The sequence below is a fragment of the Cetorhinus maximus genome, chromosome 2 (assembly GCF_964194155.1).
Source record: "Cetorhinus maximus chromosome 2, sCetMax3.hap1.1, whole genome shotgun sequence".
In the NCBI taxonomy this organism is placed as follows: Eukaryota; Metazoa; Chordata; class Chondrichthyes; order Lamniformes; family Cetorhinidae; genus Cetorhinus; species Cetorhinus maximus.
In genome coordinates, this window is record NC_135880.1 from 105,832,883 (window position 1) to 105,850,732 (window position 17,850).

The following is a 17,850-nucleotide window of genomic DNA, read 5'->3' on the forward strand; positions in this document are numbered from 1 at the left end:
GTTCATGAAGGATGCCATAGAATCAGGAGAAGTTAGTTTCTCCGCTGCATCTCCATGATATGACCCTGTACCCAGATCACAAGCAAGCTGCCATCAGCCAGACAGGAGTCAGACATTCACATAAGTTATGTGAGAATCTATGGCGTGTTCCCACTGCATCTGTTATGTCTCCATGACAGGAGCCTTATCACAGAGGGTATGTGCGCTGCCATCAGTCAGACAAGAGTCAAACGTTCACAGATGCAAGGTGACTGTCTCCTCACTGCATGCTATCATCCTCTATGAACCTAGCAGGTATGAGGGCTCCCGAGCGCGCCAGCCTCGTCTGGCCAGTGCGATGGCCTCATTGCTGTGATCCTTGCCTTCGAGGACCTCCTCATCCCCATTGATGTCCTCCTCAACGGAAGAGAATTGCAGCTCCTGCATCTCCTCCTTAGCCAGCTCCTCTCCCCGTTGCAGCGCCAGGTTGTGAAGGGCGCAGCAGGCGACGATTATGTGTGATACCCTCTGTGGGCTATATTGCAGGGCTCCACCAGACCGGTCCAGGCACCGGAACCTCATTTTCAACATTCCGATGGTTTGCTCCACCAAGGTGCAAGTTGCAGCATATGCCTCGCTGCAGTCTGAGACTGCCGCATGGGTGTCATCAGCCATGTCCTCTGCGTGTAGCCCTTGTCCCCGAGGAGACAACCCTGCAGCCATAGAGTCATAGAGCCATAGAAATCTACAGCACAGAAAAAGGCCCTTCAGCCCATCAAGTCTGCGCCGGTCAAACAAGTACCTAACTATTCTAATCCCATTTTCCAGCACTAGGCCCATAGCCTTTTATGCCATGGCATCGCAAGTGCACATCCAAATACTTCTTAAATGTTATGAGGTTTTCTGCCCCTACCACCCTTTCAGGCAGTGAGTTCCAGATTCCCACCACCCTCTGGGTGAAAAAATTCTTCCTCACATCCCCTCTAAACCTCCTGCCCCTACCTTAAATCTATGCGTCCTGGCTATTGATCCCTCCACCAAGGGGAAAAGTTCCATCCTGTCTACCCTACCTATGCCCCTCATAATTTTATACATCTCAATCATGTACCCCCTCAATCTCCTCTGCTCCAGGGAAAATAATCCCAGTGTATCGAATCTCTCCTCATAATTAAAACTCTCCAGCCCAGGCAACATCCTGGTAAATCTCCCCTGCACTCTCTCTAATGCAATCACATCCTTCCTATAATGCGGATTCCAGAACTGCACGCAATACTCTAACTGTGGCCTAAACAGCCTTTTATACAGTCCCAGCATAACCTCCCTGCTCTTTTATTCTGTGCCTCGGCTAACAAAGGCAAGTATCCCATATGCCTTCTTAACCACCTTATCTACCTGTCCCGCTACCGTAAGGGACCGGTGGACATGCACACCAAGGTCCCCCGATCCTCGGTACTTCCCAGGGTCCTATCATTAATCGTGTATTCCCGTGCCTATCTGGGATTAATAGGCCAGATTATTGGCCTATAATCTAGGCCAATACCTATCTGGATTAATTTCCATTTGCCACTGATCAGCCCATCTGACCAGCCTGTCTATATCCTCCTGTAATCTAAGACTATCGTCCTCACTATTTACCACCCCACCAATTTTCGTGTCATCCGCGAACTTCCTACATTCAAGTCTAAATCGTTTATATATACCACAAACAGCAAGGGACCCAACACCGATCCCTGTGGAACCCCACTGGACACAGGCATCCAGTCACAAAAACACCCCTTGACCATCACCCTCTGCTTCCTGCCACTCAGCCAATTCTGGATCCAATTTGCCAAATTGCCTTGGATTCCATGGGCTCTTACCTTTGTTATCAGTCTCTCATGCAGGACCTTATCAAAAACCTTGCTGAAGTCCAAGTAGACTGTGTCAAATGCATTGCCCTCATCTACACACCTGGTCACCTCTTCGAAAAATTCAGTCAAATTGGTCAGGCATGACCTCCCCTTAACAAAACCATGCTGACTGTCCTTGACTAATCCCTGTCTCTCCAAGTGTAGATTCTTTCTGTCCCTCAGAATTGCTTCCAATAGTTCCCCCACCACTGAGGTTAGACTGACTGGCCTGGTTTATCCCTTCTGCCCTTCTTGAATTACAGTACCACATTGGCTGTCCTCCAGTCCTCTGGCACCTTTCCTGTGGCCAGAGAGGCATTGAAAATTATTGCTAGCGCCCCTGCTATCTACTCCCTTGCCTCACTCAACAGCCTGGAATACATTTCATCCAGGCCTGGAGATTTATCTACTTTTAAGCCTCTCAGACCACTTGGAACCTCCTCCCTTTCTATGCTAATTTCTTTAATTATATCACAGTCCTTCTGCCTGATTTCCATATCCACGTCGTCCCTCTCACTTGGGAACACTGATGCAAAGTATTAATTTAGAACCCTACCTATGTCTTCTGGCTCCACACACAAATTACCATTATGGTCCTTAATAGCTCCTACTCTTTCCCTAGTTATCCTCTTACTCTCAGTGTACTTGTAAAATAACTTTGGATTTTCCTTTATTTTACCTGCCAATGTTTTTTGATGCCCTCTTTTTGCTCTCCTAATTTCCTTTTTAAGTTCCCCCCTACACATTCTATACTCCTCCAGGGCTTCCGCTGTTTTGAGCCCTCGGTAACTGCCATAAGCCTCCCTTTTTCTCTTTATCCAATTCTGTACATCCCTCGACATCCAGAGTTCCCTGGATTTGTTGGTCCCACCCTTTGTCTTTACTGGAATATGTTGGCCCTGCACTCTTCCTATTTCCTTCTTGAATGAATCCCACTGCTCTGACTGAAATTTACCTAAAAGACGTTGCTCCCAGTTCACTCTGGCCAAATCATATCTGATCTTATTAAAATCAGCCTTCCCCCAATTTAGAACTCTGATTTCTGGCCCTTCCTTGTCCTTTTCCATAACAACCTTGAATCTAACGGAATTATGATCACTATCTGCAAAATGCTCCCTCACTGATACCTCTACCACTTGTCCGGCTTCATTCCCTAAAATTTAGCTCAGGACTGCCCCCTCTCTTGTAGGACCTTCTATGTACTGGCGTAAAAAGCTCTCCTGGATGCATTTTAAGAATTCCTCTCCCTCTAAACCTATCACACTATGGCTAACCCAGTTGATGTTGGGGAAGTTGAAATCCCCCACTATTACTACCCAATTATTTTTACACTTCTCTGAAATTTGCCTACATATCTGCTCTTCTATTTCTCTCTGACTCTTTGGGGGCCTATAGTACACTCCCAGCAATGTGATTGCTCCTTTTTTGTTTTTCAGTTCTACCCATATGGCTTCATTTGAGGAGCCTTCTAAGATGTCAACCCTCCTTACTGCTGTAATTGATTCCTTGATCAATATTGCGATACCCCCTCCTCTTTTACCTCCTTTCCTGTCTCGCCTGCCTCTGTGGACCCTGGAAGATGTCAGGGAACTGAGACCTACTGAGAATGTAGGAGTCATGGACACTCCCTGGGAACCGTGCGCAGGCCTGTAGGGTGCATTTGTGGTGGGTGCACACTAGCTGAACATTCAGCGAGTGGAAGCCCTTGAGGTTGATTTAGTTGACCGCATGTTGCCTCAGAGATATCAATGCCACATGCGTGTAGTTGATGGCACCCTGTACCTGTGGGAAACCTGAGATCTGTGCAAATCCCAGCTCTCTTGCTTTCTGGCTTTCCTGATCCCGGGCGAAATGCACAAAGTAGTGTGCTTTTGCGAATATGGCCATGGATGCATTTGTGCATGGAGGCTTGTGATGTCCCACCGAGGTCACCTGTGGAGCCCTGAAAAGACCCATTGGCATAGAAATTGAGCACCGCAATCACTTTCACAGCAGTGGAAGTGGATGCCCTCCATGTCTTCGTGGCACCAAATCTTGCGCAGGTGGTAGATGTGACCGACCAGTTCCCTGGACTTGCGCAGTCTTTGGTGACATTGGTTCTCGGACATCTGCAGAATTGTCAAGTGGCGTCTATAGACCCTGGGTTTAGCTGGGCACCGACCAGTGACAGCCCCCTGTGGCTCTTCAGTGGCATGCATGGGAGCCCCAGCCGCCCCTTCTTCTTGAGGGTGCTGCTCCTCCTTCTGTCCAGCCAGGCACTTCTGTCACTCTCTTCTCCTTTGTCTCAGCACTCAATGCCATGAGGCCTACAGCTAGGGCACCAGGCACCATGCTCCTGATGTTGTACTGCAGGATGAAAGAGAGATGCGTGGGTTAGCATGTGTGTACTAAGAACCTCACTTGGTTAAGTCTGAAGGCTCCGTAACGCATCCCAGAGAGTGATGGCCACAACTTAGATGGCTAGACTTTAGTGTGCTGTATGGCTGCCCGACACCTTTTCCACCTCCACCTCAAACCACCTGACTAATTTGTGGCAACTTTGCCCACTGGACTGCATGTTGTGCTCTCAGCTCAGGCACAGGCATTCTCCTAACCCGAACTGCAAGGTTGCGCTGCTAGCTTGAACCATGTGAGAAACTGGTCCAAACCTGAATGATGACATTGCAAGGGGCTGTGAGTGCCTCCACCAGTGACCTCTTCATGGCCAGCTTTCACAAAGATTGTACAACTTGCCCAGTCATCCAATTGTTTGCAGTCCACTCAAACGCTCATTTAATTTGCAGTCCGTGCCCAAGGGATGAAAAGCTCTGGAGTATTTGGTGGCACTTTCACACCTCTGCATTGCTTGAGTGGGCATATAAGCTAGAGGCTTGACTCCAAGCATGTCAATATGGCTGTGCATGAACTGTCTCAGCTGCGGAGTAATGGTCACTTTATATAAGGTTCCCCTAATGCGTGGTCACTTCCCTACCCCATCCCCTGCACGTGCTTGTGCACTACCATCAACCGCAGTGCAGCCCTTGCCCCCGCCGCAACTTGCTCTAACTGCAGTACAGCCCTTGCCTCCCTGCCAACTCGCCCCAACTGCAGTGCAGCCCTTGACCCCCCACAACTTGCCATAACCGCAGTGCAGCCCTTGCCTCAGCATCACACTGTCCATCAGGTAGGGAAAGGTGACTTGCCTCTGCCCCCGCCTGAATGTGGGGCTCCTCAACTTTGAAGTCCAACAGGCAATTCTCAGAAGTACTGCACAATGTTAGTGTGTACTCACCTCCGAGTCTCCCTCGAAGTGCAGCTCGCCAAGTGTATGGCCGACGTGCCTGGATGATCCAATGTGGGAGATGATTCCGGCAAGCAGTGCTTATAATGATATGCAGGCATATTAAAATTAAGTTCCCAATGTTCGGCGGCAGGAAAGGCAGCCCACCATTGACTGGTGGAGTGGACGATTGCAAACTGCTTTCACGATGTCGTGAAACCGATTTTTGGCCTTCTCACCATATTGTCTGCTCATGCCCGCCAGGAAGCCCGACGCCAGTGGGCATGCAAAATTCCGCCCAGTATTCCACGTGTTGTCTCACCAAAGCCCTGTACAATTGTAGCAAGACTTCTTTATTCATGTCCTCCAATCCCCTTCCAATAAAGGCCAACATACCATTTCCCTACTAATTGCCTGCTGTACCTGCATTTTAATTTTCTGCGTCCCTTTTATGAGCACACCCAAGTCTCTTTGAATGGCAACATTTTCACACCTTTTAAAAAATATTATGCTTTTCTATTCTTACAACTAAAGTGGATGACTTTACAGTTCCCCACATTATACTCCACCTGCCAACTTGTTGCCCACTCACTTAACCTGTCTATATCTCTTCACAGCCTCTCTGTGTCCTCCCCACAGCTTATCTGTGTACCTAACTTTGTATCATCAGCAAACAGATACATTACTCTCTGTCTCTTCATCTAAGTCATTAATATAGTTTGTAAATATCTGATGCCTCTTGTGGCACTCCGCTAGTCACAGCCTGCCAACTTGAAAATTCCCTGTTTATGCCCACTCTCTGCTTTCTATCCCTTAACAAATCCTCTATCAATGCTAATATATTACACCCAACTCCATGAGTCCTTATCTTGCCCATTAACCTCTTGTAAGGCACCTTATTGAATGCCTTTTTGAAAGACAGATATACTATATCTACTGGTTCCCTTTCATCTACCCTACTAGTTACATCGTCAGAAAACTCTAACGAATTTGTCAAACAGGATTTGCCTTTTGTAAAACCATGTTGAATTGTAGTAATCATACTATACCTTTCTAATGCATTGTTAAGAGTTACTTAATAATAGATTCCAGCATTTTCTCAATGACTGATGTTAGCATATCTGTAGTTCCCTGTTTTCTCTCGCTCCTTTCTTGAAAAGTGATGTTACATTTGCCAACTTTCAATCTAATGGGACCGTTCCCAAATCTAAGGAATTTTGGAAAATCACAGATAGCACATGCAATCTTTCTGCAGCTATCTCTTTTAGAACCGTAGGGTGTAGACCATCAGGTCTCAGGGATTTGTCTGATTTTAGTCCCTTAAGTTTCTCCGACATTTTGTCAGGGCTGTTATTAATTACCAGAATTTCTTTTCTCTTTCTAGCCCCTAAGTTACCCTCTATTTCTGGTATGCAACCTGTGTCTTCTAGTGTGAAGACAGACACAAACTATTTATTCAATTCCTCTTCCATTTCCCCATTCCCCATGATAATGTCTCCTGCCTCTGCTTGTAAGGCACTAAGGTTTACTTTTGTTACTCTTCCTTTTTATATACCTATAAAATCTCTTGCAATCTGTTTTATATTTCTAGCTAGTTTACTCTCATGCTCAATTTTTTCTCCTTTCTATCAACCTTTTGGTGGCCCTTTGCTCGTTTCTAAAACATTCCCCATCCTCAGAGTTGCTACTGTTTTTTGCAACATTATAAGCTGCTTCTTTTAATCTAATATTTATATCTAATGTCCTGAGTAAGACGCGGGTGTGCCTTCCTTGCTGAATTTTTGTTTCTCAATGGAATGTATTTTGTTGAACATTTTGAATTGTTTCTTTAAATGTTTCCCACTGTTCATTTACCTCCATACCCTAACCCTAACCCTTTCAGTCCATTTACCCAACCAACCTTAGCCAGTTCTCCCCTTATACCTATGTAATTGGCTTTGTTTAAGTTTAAGATTCTTGTTTGTGATTGGAGTATGTCACTTTCCAACTTACATGGAATTCAGTGATATTATGATCACTATTTCCCAGAGGATCTTTTACTATGACATCACTAATCAATCCTGCTTTATTTCGCAATACTAGACCGAAGATAACTTTATCCCGAGTCAGTTCTGCAACATATTGCTCCAGGAAACTGTCACAAAAACATTCTGCAAACTCATCTTCTAGACCACTCTTGTCCTGTCTATATGAAGATTAATTTCTCCCACAATTATTACATTGTTTAATGCTCTGTCCAATGGTATACAGTAACTACTTAGGAGGTCTATCAACTACTCCCACCAGCATTTTCTGACTGTAGCTATTCCTAAATTCCACCCATACTGATTCTACCTCATGAGCTTCTGAGGCCAGCTCCTTTTTCACCAATGTCCTTATGTCATCCTTTACTATCAAGGCTACCCCTCCTCCTTTGCCATTACATCTATCTTTCTGAAATATTGTATACCACGGAATATTTATTTTCCAACCTTGATCACCTTGCAACTATGCTTCTGTAATTATGATTAAATCTAAACCATTTCCCTCTATTTGTGCTGCTAGTTCATCTAGCTTATTGCGGATGCTTCATGCATTCATATCAAGACTCTTTAATTTCATTTTTTACTTCTATTCTCTGCAATGACCTTATTCGCTGGTGCAAAGTTTATGTGAAACTCTTTGTTCCTTCCTGTCCTACTCTGCTTGCCTTTACTCGCATCGCTACATTGTTCAATTGCCTCAACCTTTCTCTTTGGATTTCTAACACTCCCTTCCACCACTCTGTTATTTTAAAGCCCTGAACACAGCCCTAGTTATACTATTGGATAGGACACTGGTCCCAGCCTGGTTTAAAGGAGCCTTTTCCCATATAACAGCTCCCTTTTCCTTGAGCAATGCTGCCAGTGCCCCATGAATCCAAACCTTGTCTTCCCACACCTTGAGCCGTGTGTTTAATTCCCTAATCTGCTTGACCCTATGCCAGTTTGCGTGTGGTTCTGGTAACAATCCAGAGATGATTACCTTTGATGTTCTGCGTTTTAATTTGGACCCTAACTCCTCAAACGCTCCTAGCAGAACATAATTCCTGGTTCTACCTATGTTATTGGTTCTCACACAGACCATGACAACTGGATCCTCCCCCTCGCACTCCAGGTTCCTCTCCAGCCATGAGGAGATGTCCTTAACCCTGGCACTTGGCAGGCAACACAACTTTAGGAGCTCCCGATCATGGCTGCAGAGAACAGTATCTATCCCCCTGACATATACTGTCTCCTATCTTTTTTGCTCTCCTTTCACATTTCTTTTTACTTCTGTCTATTGAATGGCATCCAGCACCATGGTGCCATGATCAGTCTGCTCAGCCACCTTGCAGTCCTTCTCCTCATCCACATACCTTTTGGGCAAAGTCAGGGGCTGATTTTCCTCCAACACTTCAAGCTAGTTCCCCACACTTGCATGACTCGCAGTCACACCCTCCAATCCCGGACCACTGACCAACTCAAGGTGTGTGACTGCCTCCTGGTACAAAGTATCCAGTAACTTTCCCCCTCCCTGATGTGACACAGTATCTGCAGCTCAGCCTCCAGCTCAATGACCCTGAACCGAAGTTCCTCAAGATGCAGACACTTAATGCAGACATGTTTTCCCTGGATCACACTGGCATCTAGGAGCTCCTACTTGCTGCAGCCATGACATATCATCTGTCCTGCCATCTTTATGTGATTTAATTAATTACTTAATTATTTATTCAATTATTTATTTTCTTTTATATATTTTACAAATCCTACCACAAATTCCTGTATACTTTTGAACCTTAGGAATAGAATAGCCTATCCACTTACCAGATACTTACCAAACAGATACTTCCCTCTAGTATAGCAAGAACCAATTCCTTTAGGGTGAAAAACTAGGAAAAAACAAAGGGGGTACCTCGCTCCCCTCCTCATCGAACTTCGTCAGCTCACCAAACTTTCACACACTGTTAAAGTCGCACTCAGTGCTAGTTGCATTGAGAATGTCTGAATTGATATGTCCTGAAACAAAGGGAGTGAGCCCAGGTACAGAACAGAGCTAGGTCCCTTAATTAACTATTTCAGCTGCTGCCAATGGATAGCTTCTGTCTCCCTGTTTAGGCCCTTGTTGGATAAGACTTAGAATTTAAACTGCACTTACAGTATAATGTTAAATCTACACAATATTAGATTTTTGGAAAGAAATTTAAGATTCCCTCAACTGACCAATACTCTCACACTCTGTTGAGGTAGTCTGTAAGGTTGAAGTTACCTGTAATTGCTGGAATTCCCAAATGAAGCAGGTCTAATTGCCGCAGTCACGACACACCAAAGTGTAACACAGCTCAAGTGTAATACAGCTAATTCTGATTTCCTTTATCGCTAGGTTTTGCCAATAGTAATTTTCTTCAGCACAGTAATTTCCATATTATATTATCTTGGGTTCCTACAGTGGTTCATTTTGAAGGTAGGCAAGTGAATACACTTTTTAATTATTTTAAAATGTTATTATTTGCCCTCTATTGGTCAAATGGAAAATACACTAAAATCATAAGCATTAGTGTGGACCAAAGGCAGGTCATTTACCAATGTAGATAAGCTCAACACTGGGAGAACCATAAATGAGGTTTTCAGAAGAATATCTGCCTGATCTTGATAGAGACCTGCACCCAGAAAGGGATGTAAATCAAGTTGCTGTTGAGGCCTTAGGCTTGCACCATGGGAATGAACACTGGTTGTAGGGGTCTTATTGTTTCTCACAAACAACAGCAAAAATATCTTCTGTTCTAATTGGCATCTTGCTGGAACAAAACCACTTGACTTCTGGATGGTGGTAAATGGACTGCTCCGACCCTTTGACTAAATGGGGCTGGGCTCAAGGGTTAGTGCCTGTTTCCTTTGGATTCACTTACTAATAGGCTGCTGTACCAAAAGACAAATGAGTTGAAAGTTTCCCTTAAACCCTTTTTATTTTATTTGCATGACCACTTTATACATATGTCAGCCTCAGGTGCAAACACACCATTCCATCTCAAGGATGCCTATGAAATGTAAGGTGACAGTAACCTGGTGCCTTAATTCCTTTTGCCTTTTTCTCTGCCTGGGATCTGATGGTCTTGCAAGAGTTGTAGCTTGAAATGTGCTGGAAGCGCAATTTGAGCTCTGCTATTTGATCAATGTTCCTGTTTCTTTCCTTTCTTACTCCCTCAAAACTTTCAAATATCCTGCCCTCGGCATGTTTCCGACTTCTTAACATTCCATTTGCGTTGAAGTCAAGACTAATCCACAGTTAAACTCTTAACTTATTCTTTCTTAAGAGCTCAGAATTTGTTATTCCCCCCACTCCAAAACATCTCCCTGCCCATACAATCTTCAAATCCAATCTAGGTACCAACCATTTACTAAATACTGTCATTTTATTCCTTACGAACTTTAGACCTATATTTTGATTTGAATTCTTTCACAATACTGCTATACAAAAATGTGACAAAGAAGATCAAAATTCAAATTTGTTAAAACAAATAGGGAGCAGCTTTATTTAATTCTTCAGCAGCCTCATAATAACAGGAAACAGCAAAAAAAAAAAAAAAAAAATTCTTCAATGGCAAGTTTACGAAAACTGCAATGCAACACGCTCTGCTTTATGTAACATTCATCACTTGGTGTCTTCCAGTGACCTTACATGAATGAAAATGATCAATTTTTCTAATGCTGATAGATCCCCTTTGGAACCATACCACGAATTGTATAATGAAACTTTCCATTATATAATCTTACCATGTTAAAGGAACAACTAAAAATAGACATCATGGCACGTGTTACTCCAGTGATGGAGATATCAAGTATCTACCCATTTTGTGGTCGTTAGTTTGGAATCATTATGCTTCATCTTTCAAATAGCTTTCTTTATCTCAGATTTGGTAAAGGTCATCATCACTTTTCCTTAAAATACCTCCAAATTCAAAAATCAGCCTGTATGTGTAACATTCATCACAGAAAGGTTTGTGACATTCAGGAGACAATGCAAAAAATGTGAAATGACCTAAATATTAAAAATATATGATTTTAATTAACTGAATAGAAATACTATCAAAAGGATGACCAGGCACTCTACTTCAAATGGAAAATAAACAGTAACAGTCGAGAATTCACTTTTACTTCTAGGTGATCCTGATAACAGTCATTACCCACTAGGACACCAGCCTCAATGACTGTTACCATGTTTTGCTAGTTTTGTATCTTTCCAGTCTTTGTGACACATCCATATCGTTTTTCAGGGTTATTGGATACACTCTGGTCACATTGTTTTCCTATCAGATTGTTTCAACTATCTTCTAATGAAGTATCTTAATTGCATTGAAGTTCATTTCTAAATGTCACATATTGGTGTCCATCTTGGTTGAAAACTGGAATGTAATTTAATTATCACAACGAGAATATTGCTTTGATGTGCACAATGTTATCTCAGTTATATATATCATATATATTCTATCAAATGATAGAACAATTATAACAGGTCAATTTTAAACTTAGCCACAAAAACCTCTCCAATGTTGAAAAGATACTCATTTACAAAAAAGTATAATTTTAATATGTTACTGTATTTAATTTTCTTTGTAACAATATTCCATGAGAAAATACTTTAGGCTCTTTTCCATTGTTCAGATTGGCTGGATGATGCAAATTTCCATGAATACATCTCCCACAGAGTCATTGGTGGCAGCAGGCAACATATTTGTGGGACAGGTGAGTGCTACTCAGATGGATAAGGTTAGTAGAGTTAAGATTGGTTATCTTCCAGATTTACACATTACAAGGTCAAATTTTCTTCTGCCATTTGGGAACCAGGCAGACAGAGCTCACCTGATTTGTAATCTATTTATAATGACCTGATCCTGCCTGTATAACCTCTCCACACTCCTGGTGCAGGTTGCGCCCAACAGGGCCTTGTGTCTTGAAATTTTGTTGGAAATACAGCCTCTGCCTTAGGCCTCCCTCCTGGCTTTGCCGCTTTCCCTTCTCAGATATGAAAAGGAGCAGGCATAAAGCTTATGGCCAAACTTTTTTAGTGCCCTAATGTTGTAAGGATGTTCGGTGCTTTGGGTTGACTTTGTCAATTTGGTGATAACATTGTAGAACTCTGTGTTTCTGGCACTTGGTTGTGTCCATTTTGTTCGCCTTTTGTGCCCCCTCGAGTTGAATTTCTGTTTGTCAAGAACCCGTCTGCTTTGTTTGGACACCAAGGGTTTGCCCCACTCCTTCCAGAGGCAATGTTCATGCCATTTATTCCTAGAGTGGCTTGTATGGTTAAACATAAACCACTTATTAGTAACTCATAACTCTATACATCTCCAAGGTACAGCCCTGCATGGGTGCTGTCTTCATGCTAGCTTCCTCCAGACTCTATTAAACACAGTCTAGCATCATGTGAGTTTCCACATCACTATGTGGGCAGTACTGTCCTCCAGTCCCTCATTAGCCATTGCGCTGCCCAAACACCCTTATACTACACCTCCCTCCAAGTCCTTACCCAAATATATTTACAATACAATCTTTACTGGCTACTCCTTCTCCTTCTCCTCCCTGTTCTTGGCACATTTGGAGGAATGATAGTTTCGCTTGCTCTGGGTTGACTTTGTCAATTTGGTGATAAAATTGTAGCATTCTTTGTTTCCAGCACTGGTTGTGTCCATTTTGTTCGCCTTTTGTGCTCCTTCGAGTTAACTTTCTGCTTGTCAAGAACCCTTCTGCTTTATTCAGACACCAAGGGCAGAATTTTGCTGTCGGCGAGCAGGGGGCAGGGCCCGCTCGCCAACGCGTAAAATGATGCAGGATGATGTCGGGCGGAACCCCTGATGTCATCCCGGTCCATTTAAATTTTCAGGAAGGCTGGCCCGCAGCAGTCAGCTGCGGGCCCGCCGACCTGTCAATGGCCAATTGAGGCCATTGACAGATCAATTAAAGTACTTAGTGTACCTGCCCGTCCAACCTTAAGGTTGGCAGGCAGACCAGGAGCCCGGCGGCAAACAGATAAAACATGAAACCTCATCCACAGGCAGGGTGAAGTTTCATGCAGGGTTTTTAAATTTTTAATAAAGTTGTTATGTTGATTATGAACATGTCCCATCTCATGTGACATTGTCACATGAGGGGGACATGTTAGGGATTTTTTCTTTCTATTTTTAATCTTTATAACAGTGTAAGCGATCTCCCTGAGGCAGCGCTTAGCCTCAGGGAGATGTGTGCTCTTTCGTGCGCATGCGCGAAAGAGCGCACTCTCGCTTTTGGGGAATACCCCCCGGCCTGCACAGAAAGCGCATAGCGCTTCCTGCCGGACGTCATGCTGGGTGGGTCTTAATTGGCTTGCCCACGTAAAATGCCGGTGGGGCCCGCTTCTCCGGCGGGGATCGCCTCCCCGCCTGCCGGAGATTGGGTCAGGCCCGCCCGCCCGCCCGCCCGACAGGCAGAAAATTCTGCCCCATGGGTTTGTCCCATTCATTTCAGAGACAGTACTCACTCCATTTATTCCTAGAGTGGACTCGGATTTTCTTTTTCTATGGAGTCCGCCATGTTCTTGTTGGACGTTGATATTTCATAACTGGTACCTTCATTTCCACTTGTTTCAAAATTTTAGCCAAATATTTGTTTACTTTCTTATTTTCCAATCCTTTTTCAAGCCTGTGAATTTTTTCATTTAGCTCAGTAACTACTCTGGTGACCTCAGTTGTCTTTGTTTCAGAGTTACCTGCAAAATTCTTATACATGCTTAACAACTTAATCAGGACATTCAGGTTCTTTCAGAATCTTTCTTCCATGGTCACTGACTGCCCCTTAGACTCGTTCAATTCACTCGTTAGATCATCAATCTGTTTTTTAGATTTTTCTTTTTCTGCTTTCAAAGTCTGGATTTGCTATTCCAAACTGTGCATCTTAATTTTTTTCAGATTAGATTGAAGTTCAAGAATTTCATTGCTCTTTTCATAATTCATTTCCAACATTTTGTCAAACTCATCTTCTGTATGTGAAAGTTGGTCCTCTACACTGAACAGATTTTTCTTAGCAGAGCCTAATTTCCTCTGTGCTATCTTTCAAGCTCATATTCTTTAACTGTACTTCTGCTAGTTGTTTCTAAGACTCTTCATGCTCCTTTGTGAGAACTTCTACTTTCTCTTGCAGCTGTTCAACTTTTTCTTGACATTCTAGGTTCTTAATTTTCATTTCAGCCATTTCATTTTTTAACAACTGAATGGTCCTTAGTATGTTTGAGGCATCCAGTGCCTTTCCTTCTGGTTCTTTGATCTTCAGCATTGGATTTCCTTTTTCCAATCTTATTTCTGCCTTTTCTTTCTTTGCTTGCCACAAAGCTTTGTCCTTGTCCTTCATTTTGGTTTTACTGTTGGCCAGGTCTGCCTCTGGCGAAGTTGTAACTTGTTTCAGTTCTGTAAGCGTGCTATGCATGGCTTCTTCATCCACTCACAGCTTGGAAAGTTCTATGGCTTTTCCTTTCAATGCTTCCTCTTTTCCATTCAGCCCGCTCTTCAGCTCTTCAGTCTCTTTCTTGTACTTTCTGGAATATAAAACATTGCTGCATCTTCTGTGCCAACTGGTTCTTCAGTTCGTTCAGAGTAATATTAAATTCATTTTGCTTCTCTTTGTAATTTTCCAGAGGAACAAGCTTTGACCTGAGGGATCATTGTAGCATGTGAAGGTCCTTCAATAGGTTTTCCTTTTTTGTGAAGCTCAATTGTTTCATCTTGCATTTTCTTGTAATTTAACAGAGTCTCCTCGAGTTTCTTGTGCTGTTCTTCTATTATGCTGTTCAAGATAGCCTTCATTTCTTCATGCTGCTGAAGGGTTATGTACTCCTTTTGTATTTGTTTTGAAGGACAATCAGCTGTTCTTTCAACTGTTTTATTCTTGTTGACTCCTTGCCAACACATGCTGCGCTTCAGTGCATTGCTTTGCCGCTCCTGATAGTTCCAGCGCAGCTTTTTCTGAAGTAGCATTCAACATTCTTTTTAGCTCCTCATGTTTTTCCTGGGTTACGAAATGATTCTTCAAAGAGTCTTTCAGGGCAGCAACTTTTCTCAGTACATTTTCTACATGCTGTTCAGGTGAGTTCTGGTTGAGTTCTTCCGACTCAACTTTGATACAAACATTTTCCTGTTGAATACCTTCATTTTCTTTTTGCAGATTTTGTTTCTTTTGGGTTACTTCAGATACCTTTCCTTCACTCACAGCCATCTGCTTGCTTTGCATTACCACCTGCTGTTGCACTTTGGGTAATGTGTCACCATTTTCAAAAAGCTCTATTTTTAAGCTATTTGGCTGCTTCTCAGCCTCTTTCTTCTGCACTAAAGTCTTCGGCTTATCCACTTCATTGCGCTGACATGGTCTGCCACCATCTTGCACTTTGCTTGAGTACTGTCTCCCTTGGCTGGGGTCTCCTGTCTCTCTCGGCTGGGGTCTCCTGTCTCTCTCAGCTTGGGGCTTCCTGTCTCCCTTGGCCTGGGGTCTCCTCTCTTCCTTGCCCTAGGGTCTACTTGCCCCTTTGAGCAGAATTTTCCATGCCCGATGGCACAGGCGTGATAGGTGGCGTGAGTGGATAATATGGCACGATCAGTTTCACGACGGCGGGAAGTCAGATCGTGATTGTCTGCTCAGCCCTCCGACGGTGAGCTGCGTTTCCCGCCATCAGTCGTCGGGAACCTCATTGTAATACATCAGCGTATCATTATCAGGCCACTGCCTCCCAAGCCGGGTTAGTGCTCTTGCTGGCCATCCTGCAGTCAGAACGGGGTTAGAGGACATCCCGGCGGGCCTCCACAGCATCCAAAAGTCACTCGAGAGACGCATCGGTGAACCTGGGATCTGCAGTATTCTTCAGTTTCAGGGTCATGTCTTCCATTCAGCAGTGGTGAGCTGGAATCACTGAGATGTGTGCTTGCGACTGGACTTTAAAAATGGCGCCCAGCGTGATGCAGGGTCTGGTCTGGAAGTATTAAATTATTATCCATGGCCATTTATTTGAGTAGCTCTTTAAATTTTTTTTCCTCTTCAAGACGGCTCCACAATTCTTTTTTCTTTGATTTTCCCATGCTTGTCAGCTTTTGACAGGCTTCCGTTACGCTGATGGGGCCATTTTTTTTTACTAAGAGTGGAATCGTCCCACATTTGCACTAAGTGCAGTAACAGGCAGGAAAAAGGATGTTTTACCTACCAGCCACAATGGCGGCTTTTCGTGCCATATCGCCCCATTCCTGCCTCATTAATTATGCAGCCACAGGAAACATGCCGTCTCACTGGTGGACGGCCTCCAATTTGCCCGCCACGTTGTGCAATTTGCCCACCTCTACGCTTCCTCATGCAGGGCACCATATTTAAAGTGCAGCTGCGTGCACACTTCTCAATGCTTACAGCCCAGGAGGGCACCGGTAAAGACGTGACCCCAAAAACCAAGATGAGTACAGCCCCTAATTCAGTGATGCATTCCTAGGACACCTTCTGGACACCGTGGAGGCCTGTCATGATGTCCTCTAGCCCGCTCTGGCTGCAGGAGGCCCATCAGCCTAACCACTCCGTCTTGGGAGGCGATGGCAGAGGTGGTCACTGCCAGTGCTGCACACAAGAGGTCAGGCATCCAGTGCAGAAAATGGATGAATGATCTCATCCATGCCGCCAGGGTAAGGCAACCAGCTCATCACTCTAAACTCTCACACTCACAAGGCCATCACACATTCACTGGCATCTCACTCACTGCCAGCTCAAAGGACATCACCACTCTCTCTCACTCAAACCCTCACATCTCCATCTAGCCTCATCTCCCCTGGAGACAGCCTACTCAGCCCTCACCATCTTGAGGTCACTTACACAGATCAACATGTGCCCCCCACACACCCTGGGATACCCCCCTTCCCCAGTACAGCCTTCACCTTGCAGCCCCTTTCATTGCCTGAGGCCACTTCTCCCCCTTCCCCAAGCAAGCCCTTGTCCTGCAGCCATTGAAAAGCCACGCCCGCCTTAATGCTAGTACGGTTGGTAGAGACCTGCCCATGAGCCCCCCTAAAAGTGATGTGGTGTTGCCTGCGAAGCCTGGCGCTAATGACCATGAGTGCTGCCTGAAGAAAAGTAGGCAAGCAAGCCTCAAAGTCCCAAGTGAAGTGCAGCTTGCCAGGTGCACATCACTTATGTACAATATTGAAACACGTCGTTGTCCAATCATGCCAACATACCCAGATGATCCAGTGTGCGGGGATGATTCTGACGAGCATATGCTAATGTATTAAAATGACTTTCCCGACGTCCGGCAGTAGGAAATGCAGCCTGTCATTGATGGGCAGAGCAGACGATCGCAAACTGGTTTCACGACAGTGTAAATCCGATTTTTGGCCTTCTCGCCATATTGTCCGCTCATGCCCACCATGACGCCCGAACCAACGAGTGCGGAAAATTCTGGCCTTATTCTCTCTGCAGGAAACTTTTAAAACAAAAAGCTAGCTACTTGCTTTTTTAAGCCTGGGAATCAATTGGAAGATTTTTTTTTTAGCTCAGTCTGCTGTTTTAAAAACTTTTATTTCATTCGGTCAAGCTTCGCCATCACATGTTAAGGTGCCTGCAGTAGACCTGTTGCTGCAGCTTTCTTGCAGTTGCCTCTGGATGTGCTGATCCTGATTGCTGCCTATTTTAAAAAGGTAATTTCTGCCTTTTTACTGTATTTTCCTCATCCTTC

The 17,850-nt window shown here is 44.2% G+C and overlaps 1 protein-coding gene across 2 annotated transcripts in view; it reads left to right on the forward strand.

Moving 5' to 3' along the window:
* Positions 1–17,850, forward strand: part of LOC144696457 (solute carrier family 28 member 3-like) — a 231,588-nt gene that overhangs the window by 164,953 nt on the left and 48,785 nt on the right. Inside the window, exons 7-8 of one of the 2 annotated variants that reach the window (XM_078567765.1) lie at positions 9,508–9,588; positions 11,787–11,867. In XM_078567765.1, the coding sequence (XP_078423891.1) occupies positions 9,508–9,588; positions 11,787–11,867 (162 nt within the window). The remainder of the gene's footprint in view (positions 1–9,507; positions 9,589–11,786; positions 11,868–17,850) is intronic. The other variant, XM_078567772.1, reaches the window with a different exon arrangement.